Consider the following 18,130-nt stretch of genomic DNA (forward strand, 5'->3'; position numbering starts at 1 on the left):
AGATGAGAACAGAGCAAGTTGTTAAAGGAGCTAAACTTTAGCTGGAAATCTAAGAAACACATTTTAAAATCTACTCCTAGAATTTTAACACTTGCTGCTTCACATGTGTGAAGCAAGGCTCTTTGCTCTGCAGCTGTGGCTACAAAGATTAGGACAAATGTGTTATAAAATGGGTCTCTCTTTTGGAAACTTAGCATGCTTGAATGGGTTTGTTAGTGGAGTCCCTCCATTTGGCTTTAAAACACCACTAGCCAAGGTAGAATTTGATCCAAGATGGAAAGCCTTATGCCTGTTGTCTCATGCCCTCTCAAGCAGGCACAGAACACATTCCTGGAGGATGACTTATTCTATATAGATCAAGTGGAAATAAGCCCCAGCTGCAAAGCTTGGATCCAGAGAACAACTTTTCCTGAAGGCTGAGAAAGACTGGGCTCAGCCTCCTGATGATAAAGCCAGCTGAAAAGTCTGGATCCAGTGTTAGATGTGAGCCAGCCCACTAAGCAAGGCTGATTAGTTTATTTCAAACCTTGGACTTAAGCCTGCCTCTAATACCTGGTGAAATACAGAACATCAACACACCTCCTAGCAGAGTTGAGTCAGAGTGTAAATGGCCTTTGGGATCTCTAGTGCTGAGCAATTTCAGAGCTCTTTCCTGGCAGTTTCAGAGCAGTTCTGGAAGGAAAATAAGACCATTTGGAAGCAATTAGAAAGTCCTGTTGTGGTCAGACACTTTTTTGGAGCATTTATCTTCTTTCCACTGCAGCTTTGCATGAAAGCAAATGGGTTCTCATCCCATCTGGAGCTGCAGCTTGCTAGCAGCGTTGCCCAGAGGCTGTCCTAACAGGACATTGATGAGAAACATGAGCAAATCCTTGCATTTCATTGCAGGAGGTGAGAGATACCCAGAATTAGGAAACAGCCAACTGATGGTGGGACTCAGGAAGCTGTCAAACAGTAGGAACAACAAGGAGAATGAGTACAGAGAAGCTGGTAGTATGACTGAAGTTCAGGCTTTTCCATCAAAGGACCCTGCAGTAAGAAAGGTGAGTGATAAGCTTGGAGTCAGACTCCAAGTGGGATCTGTAGGAGAAGCAGGGAGAAGTTTGCTCAGGCAAATCAGAATGGGGTGCCATGAGAACAAGCCAACCCTGTCTGGTAGGGAATGGTGCTGGGGCACTGAGGGCCAGGCTGCTCTATGCCTCTCTGCTCCCAGCCTTAAAGGAAGGCAATGGATATGTCTTTATGCTGAGAAAGGCACAAGCAGAGCACTGGTGAAGGGGAGTGGAGCACTGCAAACATCAGCATGGGCTTTAGCTCTCACTACAGATAATGCATGAACTCTGCCATAAGTATCTTCACTACTGCTGCTACCCAGATTAAACCAACTACACATTCATTACCACATATAAAAAAAATCTAGTAGGTCAAATCTTCATTGGCAACACTTAGTACCGGGCTAGCAGCATATCAGTATAATTAGCTCCAGTCCCCAAAGCATGTTTCAGAGAGCCAGGACGAATGATTTTCCTCTCCCTTTCTTTCCCGCTGTTTGTGGCTGCCTCAGCATTTTCAGGTTCCGGTGGGAATCAGAACTGCTGAAATGCCAGGGCAGAGGCTCTAATCACAGTATTCCCAGCCCGACAGGAAAGAGGAAGGAGGAGGGCTCTCACGGGAAAGACTTCATGAAATTTCCACCCCAAAGTTGCAAATAAGTTGCAAACGTTTTGATGAAACACGTCACAACCAAATCAAGGCCGAATCCTAGAATGTGCTCTATGTTCTGCCTTGTGTCCAGTCAACTTCTGGAGTGCAAGCATTATATTAAGCAAATAGGAAGCCCTGATGATTTCACAGAACTGCAGAATCAAGATCCATCTTTAAACTAAATCCTCATGCTCTTTTTGTTACAACACACCTTAGTATTGTCACTTAGTGCTGCATTTTGTACCCTGAGCATTAAATGCCCCATTTACTTCTAAAGTGAGGTACTGCGTGGGAATCCTGCTGCACAAAAAGTCTGGCACTACTGGGTGCTATACAAATGAACTGGCAGTCTAAATACAAAAGAGAGGTAAGAGGTGGAGAAGGAAAGAAGGGATTATCGCACATGTGAGGGACTGAACTGTAAAGAGATAAAGGACTTCACAGAGGCTATGGGTGGACTCCAGACCAGAGCTGAGAATAGAGCCACTCTGTTCCCAGCACTGTTGAGATGGTCTCTCTGTCTTATTTATCAGTATTATTTGCCTTTTGTTTTTAGGGTCTAGACGTCAGCAAAAACATCTCGGTATGTACTGCCTTTCCAGAATATATTTAACTAGTACCTGCATTAGCATGGACTAAACCCCTGTACAGTGCATGATATTATACATGAATAAAAAAAGGTTCACTCACTCCCAGTGTTTACTATCAAAGCAAGAGACAGACATATATGTTGACTTACTTGCATGTGTTCTGCTGTCCTCCCACCCCCACTGCAGACAACAGCTAGCTAGCCTTCAGGAACAGGCAACTGCTCAGGCTGTCACATGAACAGTGCTTGCTTTTCTGGGATACCACCAGCACAATAAGGGACTAACTGCTGAGACCTCCAAAAGCCTTCCATGGCATACATTAATCCTAGTAGTAAACACAAAGGTTTGATATTTCCATGAGTAAACAGTCTCACTTACAGGCAATTAACTCAATAGCACAGAAACCAGTGTTGCAGTTTTCAGCTTGTGCTCCCAAGGTGGCCACAACCCATGGAGTAATGGCTCTGCTGGCGGCACAGTGGGAAGGCACCTCGAGACCTGGCAGAACAAAGCCCCAAATGTGACAATGGTTTCAGAACGTCATTAAATGGAACCATTTCTTCCCACTGCACGAGTCTTGGGGCATGATCCTTTTTATTCTGTTCCCAAGGTTTTCCAGCCATTACTTTAGGAAATTTAAAACAATGTAGCAAAAAACAAAAACAAAACCAAAACCAACCCCAAAAATCCCAGCAACCCATTAATTTTTTTGGTGCATGGCTCCTTTACAGTTCAAGAGTCCAGATGAGCTCACAGCCCGAAGAGAATAAACATTAGGGAAGGCCTCATGGGACTCCCTGACCTCCTGATAATCTCTATTAGCATTTCAAATGTAAGTGCCCAAGAGCTGCAGCTTGCAGACCTGACAGGAAAACAAAGGCTTGATCTCTTCTAATTCATGGTCCACAGAAGTCATCACCTTGAAAAGGGATGATACCAATGCACCTGGCCTAATAGAAAGGGGAATGGAGTCAAGCTGCTTTTTTGTGTTGTTTTTGTTGTAAAGCCCCCCTGGGTGCATACGAGTAGGTAGGAAACCAAACCTTTAGCACAGTATAACAATAAGGTAAAACGTGCCATTCAGCAGCTACTCACTCCCTAGTGAAGCGCCTTCACTCTCTGAAACCTTGGGTCAGAAAGGAGTGTCCTAGTAACAGAACAGAGTTTGGTGACAAAATAGAAGAAGGATGGTATTAGTGACAGTTGATCCATCCTGTCTCATTGTGTCCCATACAAGTACAGGCTGGCCACTAGGCATCATTGCAGGGTGGGTGCGTGTGGGGGGTGTCCTGGTACCTGACTCTTATCTGTCTGAAGTAAGGAATCTCCCCTCTTCCTACCACCCTGGAGTACCCTGAAGTATCATATGTTGGCCAGATGAGGTCTGCCAGCAGCTAGCCTTTGGTGCTTCCAAGTTGTGACTTCTTTTTGCTCCCTAGGCTGAGAGCCATGCTTGGGGGAGAATGAAAGATCTTATGAGGAAGACACGTCTGAGAAACCAGAACAAGCTGGGTCTGTCCTCTGCCGCTCTGAAGAGGTCTTGTCCACAGCTGTACAGGTAAGGCAGAGCTGTGGGAGATTTTCAGTTAGTCTTTGGGAGGAGGTGATGTAAGATTTACTTCTGGTTGCTGCTGGCTGAAGAAGATCTCTCCTTACATTCCCTCCATTGCATGTAGTGATCCTTGCCATTTGCCTCCTTAGTGCCTCAGGTGCTCTAAGATCCTAACTGGATAATGTTACCTATGTGAAAATAATGGAAATGTTAGAGTCCCTAAAAGAAGATACATATTCCCAACAGGGCAAGGGCATGTTGACAACTAGTCAGAGCTTGCTCCTAAGCATTACAGTCAAGGTTAATGCTGTCCTCTATCCACCTTCACACTTTTCATCTAGTGGAACTGTAACCCGTCTTGCATCTGATGTGTGATGGGATGGGACAGTCAGGATTAGCTGGAAGGTTTCCTGTCAGAAGATGACGTGAAGGTTGCTGAGTATGTGCTTATGGGTGGGATGTGCTTGTTGCTGGAGATGAGCGTTTGGGTCAAGCAAGGTTTAATTTCTATTAAGAGATCTGTGCGGGTCCTTTGGGCAAGTTTGTCTACCAGGCTAGTTACAGCCTGGCTTCTGAGCTATGCTATGCAGTGCATGTCTCTCTGAGGTAATGACAGTGCTGCCAGCTACCCCTTGCACAGATATTCCCTGTGCGTTTGCCAAGATCTCCCAGCTGGTCTGGTGAATTTGGGTTGTTTGTGTACATAATCAGGTAACAGGAAGAGACTGGGTATCTTACTCACCAAAGCAGGAGCATTACATGGAGCTGCGTACCTCCCTGTGTTTTTTCAGCTGAGGTCTCAGTAACCTTATGTGAAACAGCTCAAATGTGCTTAAGCCCTCCTCAGATTTTAGAGGGGGTGGTGATGGGGGAACAGCAGTTGTTTAAGCACTCTGGAATGTCCCATTGTTCCCCTTAGCCTGTACCTACCTTAAAAAACGTGTAAGGGAACTGGGAATCTCAAAATTACATCTGGAAAAAAAATCCGCTGTAGTTCATGGAGTGACTTTTCCAGCTGGGAAAAGCTTGGTTGGAGCCCAAGCACACGTAACAGGCAAGCTTCCTCCTATTGTTTGGGAAACTGAAAGAAACACAAAGCAGAAAGAGATCAAACAGTTCCATCTAAAATAGATGGTGAACCAGCTGGGGTAAACATGTAAAGTCTTGGGAACCTTCCCTCTAAACCTGAATAGAACCAGGATTTTATTTGGGTTTCAGAAAAGTCATGTCTCTATGATCTCCCATTTGTCCCTTTCCCTGCAGCACTGAGGACACTGTGAGAATTGCAGGCTAGGTCCTTGGCTTCATAGCTCCTAAAAGAAACAGCTTTTGCTACTTCCACATATGTATTGGACAGCTACTAATGCCATGGAAATGCTGTACAAAAAGATGCCAAGTTGATGATTTTTTTCACCTGACTGTAACTGGACAGCCCCAGATATCTCATACACTAATTTTTCCAGGCTGCTTTCCACAGCTGATGAACGGCCTTCTCTTTTCTTTCACTAACTTTCTTCTCTCATATATCTACATAAAACCCTTGCCTCTACTCATGCCCTTCACTGCCTGTTCTGCTTCCTGCCTTTTATTCCCCAGCCGTACCTGCATTTGGTCTTGCCCTTTCTACCCCACACCCTGCAAAAGCAGTGCACACTGGGCTTTTCACCAGTGCCTGAAAAAGCTGGGCACCTTGCTTCTATGGCATTTTGGATACGTAGTGGCCCTCAGCTCCTTTGAAATAAAAAGTTAGGTTTAGGGTTAGTGACAGGGCTTCAAATGCTGCTGGAGAAAAAGTGAAGCCCTTCCTGCAGCAGAATGGCAAAGCAAGAAAGTCTTGCTTGTCTACAGCTCTTGACAAAGCAAACATTGAAGCCCTGATACTCTCAGCATTTAAAGCCACTGTCTTTGTTTTAATTTATGAAACATGTTTGTCCTGGCTCTGGTTCTGTTTGTACATGCAGGCGTATGGAATTGGCTGGCTTTTGCTTACCCAGGCTTCCTTGGTCACAGAGACATCTCTCAAGGTGTTGCACTGGAAACAGGTTGGAGCCTAGTGCCCGGTATTAACATGCAGCTCTGAAGGAAGCAGAGAGGTGCCTTCCAACCCAAACTATTCTATGATTCTCTTTGTTGCTTTTAACACCCAGTCATTTGGGCAATTAGGGAAAGTCTCTTTGTTTTTGTTTTTATAACTAGGTCAAAGCAAATCCCTTTTCATGCTCCCACTCTGCTATGATGAATGATCTGCTCAGGGCAGTTGTTTTGGTTTTCTTTTCTTTTTCTTTTTTTTTTCTTCAAACATCCACGAAAGAATTCTCAGAGAGAACTTTGTTCTCCCAGCACAAGAGAGGGGGGCCTGCCAAGGTAAACATACTGGCACAAGACTTGGTGGTTTGTCATACATTGTTCTAAACAGGCTCCGGTTTTCATTTCATTTTTCTCTTCCTGCTGGTACATTTACTCCTGCAAAGCAAAATTTTGCGCAGAGGGCCAGAAGAGGCTGATGAGCGACTTGATTATAGTGTCACGAACTTAAGCAGCACATGGGCCTGGATCTGACCTAAGGTGGGGAAAGTAGATTTCTTCCCCAAATTATTGCAGAATGATCCCTCCACAAAGAGCAAGGAATTACTTCTAGCTCAAATGACCACCAAGACAAAAACTTGTTGCCCTTCCACTGTGACTAGTTTGATAATGATAACAGATGATATGGTCAACTACTTGCCCTTGTTAAACAATTACAACCTGATGCTGCTTTGAACAGTAAGCAGAAAATCTAGCCTGATATGTAAAGGGGCTGAAAATTCTGCAGGAGCCAACCTTGATCAAGTTTTTGCCTATATGTTGCCACTCCATCTGACATTATAAAATGTGTGAAGTTGGCTCTGGCTAGAATCACGTTACAATCCCCAAAACCCAGGGTCAAGGAGGAGCGAATTAACGCTTTTACATAATTTTTCCTTACTTTCCCTAGCTCCCTTTGAGGACAAACAGAGACATGCAGCCTTCCACTGCTTGCCATTACTGCTGCTGAGAAGCAGACTGGCCCAGCAGTTGTTCCAGCCCTGGCATAGATACAGAGGCAGCTATCTCAATGAAAGGAATTGTGCTCAGGAGCTTTTCTGACGCTATCCCCAACCCCTTTCCAGGGCAGGGTCTAATTTGGGAAGCTTTGGGCAATCCCATTCTGGCATTGCAGTGCAGACACACCTACCTGTGTATCTGTGGGAGTTGCAGTTTTAATGCAAGCTGTGTGGGAATGAGCTAAACTCAAATTACGATATCTTTCATGGTAAGGATGCTAGTTTCAGTTTGACAGACACCAAAAGCTTGCTGCTGTAGGATGACTACTTTGTGGTTAGGGTAAAGTAAGTTAGGAAGGACAGTGGAGTCCTAATATGACGATTCCCATCTTCATTATTGTATAGCAAAGCCGAAAAGGGCCCTAGAGCCTCATATCTGGGCCCAAACACTGCCCTTCATGTGGGAAATTACTACCAAGAGATCTCTGTGCTCAGGGTTGCAAAGCAGCCAAAGAATTAAAGAATAACATCAAGGCAGACGTTTGACAATTCCACTGAAAAAGAATTAAAAGCTGAACAAGACAAAAATCATGCAACATTTAGGTCAAAAAGAAAACAGATTTGTAGCTGGCAAAATAAAAAGTCTGCACCACATCAGTCAGGATTTTGAGTTGAAAATTTGTAAAATTAAGGATTTGAAGCAAATAGAAGTTACTGTTATTGTAAATAAATAGCTTTGAAGTATTGTATTAACCCCCCCCACAAAACTATAGCTTTTCTTTCTTAAACAGCAGCTATTTTTTAAAATAGTGTTCCAGAAGGTTTGTCTTCCATAGCTCCCAGAGGGCTGAGCTAAGCCATTACAACCAAATAGAATGCATTACACTTATTTCAATCGTATGTAATAAATGATGAACAAAAAAAAAAAAAAGTTGGAGACAGTCTGCAGCACCTAGCTTACTGTTGCTCTTCAAAATGTCTCATTTCCTACTTACTACTTCAGGCCAGAGTTTTTAACTTCCCTGTGACATTCATCCACCAGTCTCCCCCCTTCGCTTCCAGCTAGGCAGAAAATAGCGGTTGCTGTCAACAAACTGATGCTTGTGTTCATCCATTACATTGTGACTCTGTGCCAAGTGCTGCATTTTGTCACTCTTTTTTTTCCTTTTGTATGCTGCCACAAATATTTGGACAGTGTCTGTTTTGGAATTTCAAACTGGAGAGGGGGAAGCTGCTCTGGGTGCAGCTTGGATGTTAAATACATATGCACAGCATATTAATACTAAAAACACAGCCATGTGTTCTGACTGCTGGGTGTCAATTTTAATTGTATTTTTCCCTTTCTAAGGCCAGATATTATGTCTTCAGAGCTAAGGAAAACTGAGAGGAACTCCATGATCGTTCTGGGACAAAATACAAAGAATGAAAACATATGGCCTTTCTGATAACCTGAGTCAAATGGGATAAGGTAAAATAAGTAAAGCAGCATGTGTTTCTTTGTGGGTTTGAGGGTTTTTTTTTGCCTCTTCTCAGCACAGAAATGAGACAGTCCTGTACCTTCATCCAGACATGCTCCAACATGAAAGGACATGAAAGGACAACATGTCAGATTTTTGAAGTTCAAATTATATGGATTCATGCCAGCTGAGGATTGGCCCATATACCTTCATTTTAATAGTTCTCACTTTGACAAAAAGTAAAACCAAACAACCAAAACCAAACACAAAACACAATTTAAAGGTATCTGTATTCGTACAGGCTACATCATGCAGCCTTTTTGTAAGAAGTGCAGCAGCAAATTCTTATCTGCAGTCAGTTAAAAGACTCCGAAATAATAAGCCAACCAGGTGTCTTGGGAAAGAAATAATTTGCCCATAACCTAAAAGAGAACCAGGCTCAGCCTCATCTTCCATCTTCCCAACTCAGCCCACGGGTTAAATACAGAGAAACTTTTGCTGATCTCTCATATTCACTACATGCTTCTGTTTCAGAAAGGCAAAATGGGAACACCAGTGGACACAAATCCAAGAACCCCAAGGTTACTTTGTGCAACCTGCATCCTGCAGTTGTCAACAGAGCAACTCCGCTTTGATTACTGGAAGGGAAAAAGAGAAGGGGGAGGTAGAGAAGGGTGCGTGGACCTTTCTATGCTCAGCTATGTACAGCTTTGCTCCTGAATCTGAAATACACTCACGAAAGTCAAGCCACAGATGAAAATTGTTGTTAGTGTCTTGGCAACATAAACGATAGAGATACGGAAATTCTTCCTCCTCCTTTCTGCTTAGAAACACCATTACTGAAACATTGAAGCTTTTAAATTATCATTGCTTTCTGAGGAACTTCTCCAGCTGAAATACATTTAAGCTTTATGGGACACAGCAGCATCTAGAAGGGTGCCAGGGACTCACTGCCCAGTGCAGAAGTGGCTGTTGGAAGGACAGCCTCCTCGCAGGGTGGGCTGAGTGGCAGTCTCTGTGTGTCCCCAACACAGCTCCTCCATTCAGAGCAGCATCTGACCAGCTGTGCCATTTTACTGGAATTTAACAGGAAAACCAAGTCTGTAAAGCCAAGACTTCCTACAAGGTCATTCCTGAATCCACCGCTAGCTTCTAATCCTGCAAGCTTGCTCCTTCTGCAGAGGCCCCTCGAATCTAGTGCTGCCCTGCAGACATCAGAGTGAGGAGCACTGTGGGAATTAGCCTTTAAAGTGACCAGAGGGTTCATCTGAGGCAACACCTCAGTTTCACCAGGCAGCCCAGCTCTTACGCTATCAGGTTTTTTTTTGGGGAGGGAACCAGGCTTGAATTCCTACTTCTAAATTACGAGTTAAGTCCTCTAGCTGTGCACGTAGGATAGTCATTTTGCCAAATGGCTCAGCCTATGCTCTCACTGCTGGGAAAAGGCAAGAGGGAGCAAAGAGCTGCAAGGAAGAGTTATTAAAACACATACATTCTTTACAAGCTGCTGGTCTTTAGGGCCCTGTTTACAATTGTGTAACAGTTGTAACAGTGGCCATGTTTGGTAGCTGCCTTACTGCCCCATGTCCACTGATTCCAGACTCAAGAGACAGCACATGCTTCTGAAGGTCCCATGGTTGCAGTGGTCTCTGCAGACCAGCTCTTACTGGTATTAGCACAATAATTAATGTACATAGAGGAAAGACTTTTCCTTTTGTTAGTAGATCATTCTACCCCCTAAATTACAATGCAAGTGGAAGTCAAGCAATTGCTCTTTGAAAATCCTTCCATAACCCAAGCTTGCCTGGGAACCAAGATTTGAGAAGCTGTCAGGAATCGATCAACTTTAGCAGGCTTGGCCTTTTAGTAACAGATGCCTCCTCCTTGCCCACTAGGATCAGGTGGAGCCCTAGCAGTCTGCTAAACCAGAGCAGGATCTCTTCTGAGATTCAAAGCTCCCCAGCCACACTCTTCCAGGCAGCTGTGGTTTGCAGGAGTAAAGGCAGCAGCCCAGTCCTGCTTCTTCAAATATCAGAAGGGTTGTTACTTAGCATGTCAAAAACCACCAAAAATAAAACAAACAAAAAACCTAACAACCACCCCCCCCCACCCCCCCCAAAAAACAACTGAACCACCAAACCCAAAACCACCCACCCAATAAAAACCCCAAAAGGTCTGTGCTGACTCAAAGTTAGCACCCTAAAGTAGGTGCTATGTTTAATATTTTAGTTATAGCTGCTGCAGGACTCTGTTATTCACTGTATATCTTGCTAGCTTCATCCAAAGCTAGGAAGATTTATAACTTGATTATTCTGTGAATAGTCTGTGTATCTCCATAAATACAGGGGCCTAAAATCCTGCATTAACTTACACCCTCCATTATCCCTCCAGCTTTACAGAGTCTATAAGGACTGTGAATCAGTGCAAACTGAATTTGAAGTGTTTTAAGATGTAGCATCATGAACTGCTATTTCCAGCCACCACCATTCACATTATAAATTTATTGTATTTTTTTTACTAAAATGAACTAGCACTCTTTTTTACTATAGTATTATATGAAACATATTCATGTATGTTCAGAAATATATTTATAAAATGTAACATACTGTATAGTTCTCCATTACAGAATTCATTGTAATACAAGCATAAGAAATTTAATAAAAGCATCACTACAATAACTGTTTTCACATATTTGGTTAATGAACCCCTGGATGTTAGTATAGCAACTGCTACATTTATAGTTTCAGGTGAACACAGGTGGGCAAGAAAGGAACCGTTACTTCCACACGTTCAAAGAACTCTAGCTTTGGAAAAGCAGCAAGTTTGGTTGGTTGAGGCTGGTGCTGTTTTCAAAGACCCAGACAGCACAGAGAGCCTTTGGAAAGCTCAGGCCACATGTAGATGCTCAGCTTTAGCAGTACTATATTAAGTGCTTCCAAAGCCACAAAGGAGATAGACACAGCAAGGCAGCACACACCACTTCCAGAGGAAAGGGTGAAGGCTGTGGTGACAAAGTATGCAGATACTCAGCATCAGGGTTTCTTCCCAAAAATCTGGCTTAATTAGCAGCACCACACAACAGGCTCAGCCGAGAGGTGCTGGCTTCAAGGCTGTTTTTTCATCAGCTTCTTTCACTCACAGCCCACAACAACATCCTGAACAGGGCAGCTTTCCTCCACCTGCAGGAGCCAAGGCAAATATCTACGCAACCCACACCTTTAGTTCAGCTGTATAACCAAACAGTGTAAAGTGAAGCTAAAGAGGGTGCTGACACAAGTCATATAGGTTACTCAAAAGAAGGAGAAATCAATGAGACCCAGCTAAAGAAAGTAGAGGCTGGGGGGTGGGGAAGAGACAGAAATGCACCTGTGGAGGTAGGAAAAAAAAAAAACACAACAAAAAACAAAACACACTTTTTCAATTTTATCTCCTGCAGAATTGAGCTATGAAAGCCCCAACATCCTAGTAGAGAAGAACAGGCTAGGAAGATGGGGACAATGCACCAGAGGGTGAAATGTCTGTGTTGCCTAGTTTTCACCCTGTACCGGTGCTTCACACACACACACCTCATCCCACTGCTGCTTACATCCTTCCTCTCCTGCTAAGGACCAGATACCAAGCCTTAAGCACAGAATACTTCCTGGATTGGCTTGAGGGAATTAAGTTCACTCCTCTGCTCTCGCCTCCACTTATCTGTGCATGCACCCTGCACTCAGAAGTAGGGCCATTACAGAAAGATCCAGCTCTGCAGCAGAACCTACCTGATCCCCAGAGACTATGTGCCCAGAGCTCCCTACCTCTTTGGAATGGTTCAGCAGCCCCATGGAGGGCAGCAGGGAGCAGCTGAGCAGGGACTTCGCTCTCCTTCAGTCTCCATACAGACACCTAAGCTCTCTAAGCAAGTATTTTTGCTGCCTTACAGGGCACGGGAAGACTCCTGCAGCAGCCAGGAGGGTGTGTAAATCTTGGCTAACACCCTTCTAAAAGCAGTGCCAGAGCACCCTGCCTGATATACTGGAAAGGTGTGGTCTGTATTACTCTTAATTGCCCAGTTAATTAACATTACAGACAGCGGCTAAAGACCTGTCATTAGGAGTTTTACACTCAGCTTCCCCAAACAGATCACCACCTGTACCAAGGCCATTTAGTTGCCAGAGACACTCCCTAAAGGATGAGGCTGTTTGACCTATACCCAGATGAGGATTTCTCCAGCCTGTGATCTCGTTCACTCTCCCACCGTACAACTTGGAACAGTCTTATCTTCTGATTATATTTTCAAAACAGGCAGGACTTAAAGAGCACTGGTTATCCTGGAAGGAGCAGGGAAGAACAGTTATGCTAGAAAAACAAAAACATTGGAAGAGGATTCCAAAAAATTCTTGCTGGAGTAAGAAAAGAATTAAAAGTAGCTCCCACCACCCGTTAACGCTTTCCAACTGCAGCATTGGCAGTGGCCAATTACATAGAAAAATACCTCAAGCAAGACACTGTTCAGTCCTTTGCTTCCATGTATACAAAAGCTGCTTTTCTACCTTAAAGGCCCCTGAAAGGTATGAATAAGACTGCTCAACTGTCTTTTAACAGGGGGAATTTCTAATATAGCCCAGGGGTAGGGGAAGGGGGATGACACACTAATAATTTCTAATAACAGGGGCAGAGGAGGGAAGAGAAATTTTTTTTTCTCCTTCCCCTCTAAAGTACTTGCTCAAGAACTATTCCATCAGCTCTAAAGGGACCTTAGTGTGGGTGGAAGCACCAGAGCTCCTCCAGCTTGGGCAGGAAGTAGGGTGGTAGACCCCCTTTCCTGCTCCACCATCTGGAGACATTTGCTGGACTGTCTTTGTCCATGACCTCAGGAAGACGAGGATGACCCTGCTCAGCTGCTGTGACTGAAATCACCACACTAAACTGCTCCTGATGCTCAGAACAGCAAGTTTTCTCATCTCAAGACAACACATCTGTGGCACTGTTATGCCAACAGTGGTGTCAAATTAGCTTTAAACCAAAATCTTTGAAGACTTCATTGTCTGCTTTCACATTAAAGTTTAATTTTAAACTTCAAGTCAAGTTTGAATTTTTTCCTGAAGTTCAAACGACCTAGGCCCTTTGATATTTTTTCCAGTTGAAATGAAGCTTCCCTGCTCTTATCCTCCAAAAAGTCCCACCTGCCCTTTTTTGTTTCCAGAGAGAGGTAGGTTCCCATATAGGATCATTAGGAAGGTCCATTTGTGTAGTGCTTTGACATTCCTGCCTCCAAGTCTTCAAACCATATGAGCACAACCCTGACTTACCTAGTGAGCTCAGGGACAAGCAGGCAGTTCCCATCTCCTCTGCACAGTCAGGTACCGGCTCTGCATCCCCAAAGGAGAAGCAGCTGCAAGTTTTGCTTTGGGTTAGTTCTGCTGCACTTCTACACAGTGTTTGAGAGGAGCCAAGGCAAGGACTTCAGGAGGCCACCTCAGCCACTGACACAAATGTAGACACCACCCAGCATCACTCCTCTGACTCAGTCTGCAGCTTCCTAGCTGCCCTGGTCATTAAAAAGGCTCCCTCTTAACAGCAGCAGACAGTCAGTGCTAGCCCCAAAGCGCAATAAATAACCAGGAAGCGAGAGTGATTCAGAGAAACAGCATTTGGAAAGTTCTCAGCCATCAGGAAAGTTTTTTGTCTTGCAAGCAGATGCTTTCAGCCAGGGTCCCCAGGACACACTCCTGTATGTGGCCATGGCCAGGTAGAAGCAGCCCCACAGACCAGGTGGATTTTACAACTGCTTTATTTTATTATTTACTACAACTGCAGTATACCGATTTCATGCATTACAGACCTCTTCCTGCACCACAGCACAGCAGCCACAAACACCATGCACAGAGCTGCCCCAGTTGCTGCAGCAGCAAACCCCAGAGCCCAGGGGGCTGCAGCATTCACATCTGCTCCTGTGAGGAAAGAGAGGCCTCAGTAAAAACACTCTCCCGGAGAGGCATAGGGATGCCTCAGGGGCTCAGACTTTCTGTGGGAAAGACTTGGAGTAGGACCTTCCCCAGATGGTCATGTTGGGCTGGCACACTTACCAAGGCCATCCTTGGCTGTGTCCCATCTTATCTCATCCTGGAGGAAAATCACAGGGCCTTTGCTGCAGACATGGGAGGCACCATCCTCAAGAGGATGCTCAGCACTCCTTTTATCCCCTACAGAGCAATATGAAGCTTTTACGTGAGAAGACACACAGACCTGAAGGTCAGCAAAATTTGTCTAGGTCAGCTTCTCAACATATGAGAAGCTCTGAAAGCCAGGCTTTCATGCAAGTCAATAGAGAATTAAAAGCCTCTGAAGACCTCCTCAGTAGAAAGTAGTAGGAAATACCTTTCAAACTGTCCATGGCTCAAGATAACTAATCCATAGGCTACATGTCCTACGCCCCAGCTTAGAGGTTAGCCCCTTGTTGCCCCTTTGGATGGGAAGCAGGAGGGCTAGGACACTTACTGGCTATAGCAGGACAAGTGGTAGTGCAGGACTCCTGTACAGATCTGTGGCACACTGAAGCACTGCAGTGCAGGTACACCTAGGAAGAATGGACACAGCCTGAAACCACTCAGCCAGTATCTGTAGACAGTTCATACCCTGGTGTGGTGCATTGAGCCTAGTCAGCAGTTAAGTACCCATACAGCCTCGCTCCCCCTACCCCATCTCTGTTGGGTGGGAAAAGACTATTAAAGCAAAAGCAAGCAAAAACATGGCTCAAGAGATATTGACAGTTTTATAAGGGAAGGAGAACAGAAGAGGAAGTAACAAAAGCACAAGTGATGAAAGGCAAATCACCTATCCCACTCCCATAAGCAGACCGATGCCCAGCCAGTCTGAGTAGCAGCTACACTGGAAGACAAAACCCTCCAGTGTTTATTATAGAGAATGACATGATAACAGATAGAATATCCATTTGATCAATTGGGTCAGCTGACCCAACTGTACTCTTTCCAGCCTCTAGCCTACCCTATGCCTACTCACTTGGGGTTAAGACATGTTGCTTGGACAGCAGAGCTAGGAGAACAAGCCTTGACGCTGTGCAAGCACTATTCAGCAATTAACACAGTTTTCTAGCTATTAACACATTTTTAGCCACAAGTAAAAAAAAAAACAAAACAAAAATACAAACAACAAACCAACACCCCCCCCCCCAACCACCACAGAACTGCTTGTGAGGGCAAGAGCCCCCTGTGCGTTGCTATGAAGAAAGTTAACACATTCAGGCCAGACCCAGTGCACCTGACTACAGAAGATAAAGCAAGAAGACTACTTCTGCTTGCTTTGCGTACAGGCCCTGTGTAGCCTTGGAGCCCTCTGCTGCCTGCGGAGGGCAACCGCAGTGCCTTTACCATACACCTTCTAACTCACATCTGGCATTGCAGCACTTCTGACGCTTGGGACACAGCTGCCCAAGCACCACTACACTTTAATTTACAGAAAGTTTAGCATGGTTAAAGCACACACCCTAAGTTAGTTCAACAGAACAGCTTAGGCAGCAAGTTAGCCCTTGCTTAAGTAGACGTACTCTTTCAGCCCATTTCCTGACACATCACTCTAAGTGATGCACCTTACCTCTACCACATTAAACTCAGGAAATTAAGTTTCTTGCATGAAACTCTCTCCTCCCGTTGCAGGAGGGGGTTTTCTTAGACATTTGGCCTCCTCCTCCCAAGAAAACTAAAAGTCTCATAAAGTAGTTCTTACTGCTCACAAGTTACTTGTCCTCATTAGGAAGCTAGGCAACCAGGGCAGGATCTTACCAGTCCAGAGAGCATCTCTTGATAAGTGGAGTCCACAAAGGTGAATGTGTAGAGGGTGAAACGCTGATAATGAGAAGGGAACAGCAGTCCCGAGGTAACACTCAGAGGCACCAGCTGTGTCTGAAAGGGAAGTATAGCTTCCATCTGGGATAGAAGAAAACCAACAGCCATTTTAGAGCAGGAACAAACAGAAAGAGAGAGCCCGAGAGCATCCTTTATAGCCATGGCAATAAGTTCCCACCAAGGCAGGGAAGAAGCAGTGCTGGATTCACCCATCAAATACTCCTTTAATTCTCAGCAGAGATCAGAGCTCTGCACCAGGACGCTTGAACAAGTCCTGCAAATCTATCCTACCTGAGGCAACACGCAGCTCCAAGGACAGAGGACCTGGCTGGGGCACAGCAAGGAGTGGTGGCAATGTGAAGACTTGAACACTCAAGGGAATGAAGCTCCCAGTGGTGGAGTAACTACAGCGGACATGTAACCTGGTAGGACAGGAAAGCCCCAAATGAACCGGATAAAGGTCACTCTGATATCTCCTTTCTCCAAGATGGCAAAGAAATAGTTGCTTTAATTAGTCATATCCCCAGTCTTTCATCCCACATTTCCTTTTAACGCATACTCTCAATTCTTTTCAGAGTTCAGATTTGAGCCTGTGCAGCTTCACTTCATCAGCTTTATTCTTGCCAACTAGAGACATACCAGACCTTAGCCTACTCTATTGCCCTGTTGTGAATTCAGAGCTAAAGACAAGTTGTAGTTTCTCTAGTGACACTGAACACAGCGGCATTCAGCAATACAAGTCCCACGGTATTACCTGAAAGTGCTATCCCTAGTGACAGAGCCAAGCCTCCCGGTCTTCACATCCCTGGATGCCACCAACACATTCTCATATATGACCTGGTCTCCAGTCACCTGGAAGGACAGACCCGGCACTGTCACTGCAGTAAAGTCAAGCTGGATTAAGGCTGGGCTGAAGAACAGCATTTGGCCTCCGGAAGTCTACAAGGTGCCCACTATGTAGCTAAAGCCACACCAGGCTGTTCCAGGTCTGCAAGCTCCTGCTATTCTAGCCTGGTGAGGGCCGTAGCTCTTACCTGAAAAGTGGTGCCACAGGCAGGGAGCGGGAAGTGGTACACAACAAATGCATTGTTTTTCACAACAGGCACACAGCCAGTACTGTGTCCACTGGCCAGTTGCACAGAGTTCAGGATAACAGGTGGCAGGGTCGCATCCCGAGAGACAGCAATGGAAAAATGGCCATCTGGTGTGCAATGAGCTGTCACTGGAGGAAAAGATACAACCAGTCTTGAGCTCGGGGAGAAGAGGGATGGAAAGGAGGCTCAAACATCACAGCAAGGACAAGGCCAGCAAGTCCTGCAGGTTCTCCTGCCTGTCACCCCCAAAGCAAGTGCAAAGTACAGCAAGACAAGCTTAACCAGCTCCAAGACTAACACCAAACCTGGCCATAAATCAGGCTATGTTGCAATACACATGAAAGAGCTGGGTGCTTCAATAGGACCGAGTATTCTTGACAGCCAAAAACATAGCCCTAAGCCACCTGCAGAACCGGTACACACTAATCCTGCTCTGCCAGGGAAGTGAGGAATCCCAGTCTGCAGCTCCTCCAGGAAGAGGGGAGAGCAGTTGTTCACACTTACCTGTGTTACCAAAGTAACAAGGCATCACCCTATCCCTAGGGTCATAGCAGCAGCCTCGCACTTCACAGTCTCCTTGGCTGACAGGCAAGGAGGCACACAGCAGTCGGTCTTGGCTGAGTACAGCAGAGCAGACACTGCTGCTTGGAGCATCCAGGGCTGGAAGAAACAGCAGGAGTTTGTAGCTATAAAGCTCAGGAGTGAAGGACAAAGTCACAGAGGACACTGGAGAAAGGTATCATGGTGATGCAGCATACAAGTCAAAGGAAGCTGGACTCTGGTGAGGATCAAACACATGCCTGGAGCTGGCATGGAAGCCTGCTCAGAAAAGGCCTGTATTTCCCTGGGGCCTTATCAAGGAGACT

General features: G+C 45.2%; 2 protein-coding genes across 2 annotated transcripts in view; one reads left to right on the plus strand and one right to left on the minus strand.

The window, feature by feature from the left end:
- The window catches only part of LOC134166653 (uncharacterized), a 29,403-nt gene extending 19,866 nt beyond the window's left edge, over window positions 1-9,537 (plus strand). Inside the window, exons 5-9 of the mRNA XM_062624520.1 lie at window positions 889-1,043; window positions 2,261-2,287; window positions 3,734-3,852; window positions 8,218-8,337; window positions 8,861-9,537. Of these exons, the coding sequence (XP_062480504.1) occupies window positions 889-1,043; window positions 2,261-2,287; window positions 3,734-3,852; window positions 8,218-8,314 (398 nt within the window). The 3' untranslated portion in view covers window positions 8,315-8,337; window positions 8,861-9,537. The remainder of the gene's footprint in view (window positions 1-888; window positions 1,044-2,260; window positions 2,288-3,733; window positions 3,853-8,217; window positions 8,338-8,860) is intronic.
- A 4,576-nt stretch (window positions 9,538-14,113) lies between these two features.
- On the minus strand, window positions 14,114-17,954 carry LOC134166657 (zona pellucida sperm-binding protein 4-like). Its single transcript, XM_062624524.1, is given in 9 exon segments — window positions 14,114-14,259; window positions 14,395-14,511; window positions 14,807-14,885; window positions 16,108-16,233; window positions 16,235-16,251; window positions 16,462-16,592; window positions 16,925-17,022; window positions 17,205-17,392; window positions 17,769-17,954. Coding segments are annotated over 9 exon segments (927 nt in total). The 5' UTR covers window positions 17,794-17,954.
- Window positions 17,955-18,130: the final 176 nt, after the last annotated feature.

The sequence above is a fragment of the Pezoporus occidentalis genome, unplaced genomic scaffold, assembly GCF_034315485.1.
Source record: "Pezoporus occidentalis ecotype Australia unplaced genomic scaffold, CSIRO_AGI_Poc_V1 ctg268, whole genome shotgun sequence".
Classification (NCBI taxonomy): domain Eukaryota; kingdom Metazoa; phylum Chordata; class Aves; order Psittaciformes; family Psittacidae; genus Pezoporus; species Pezoporus occidentalis.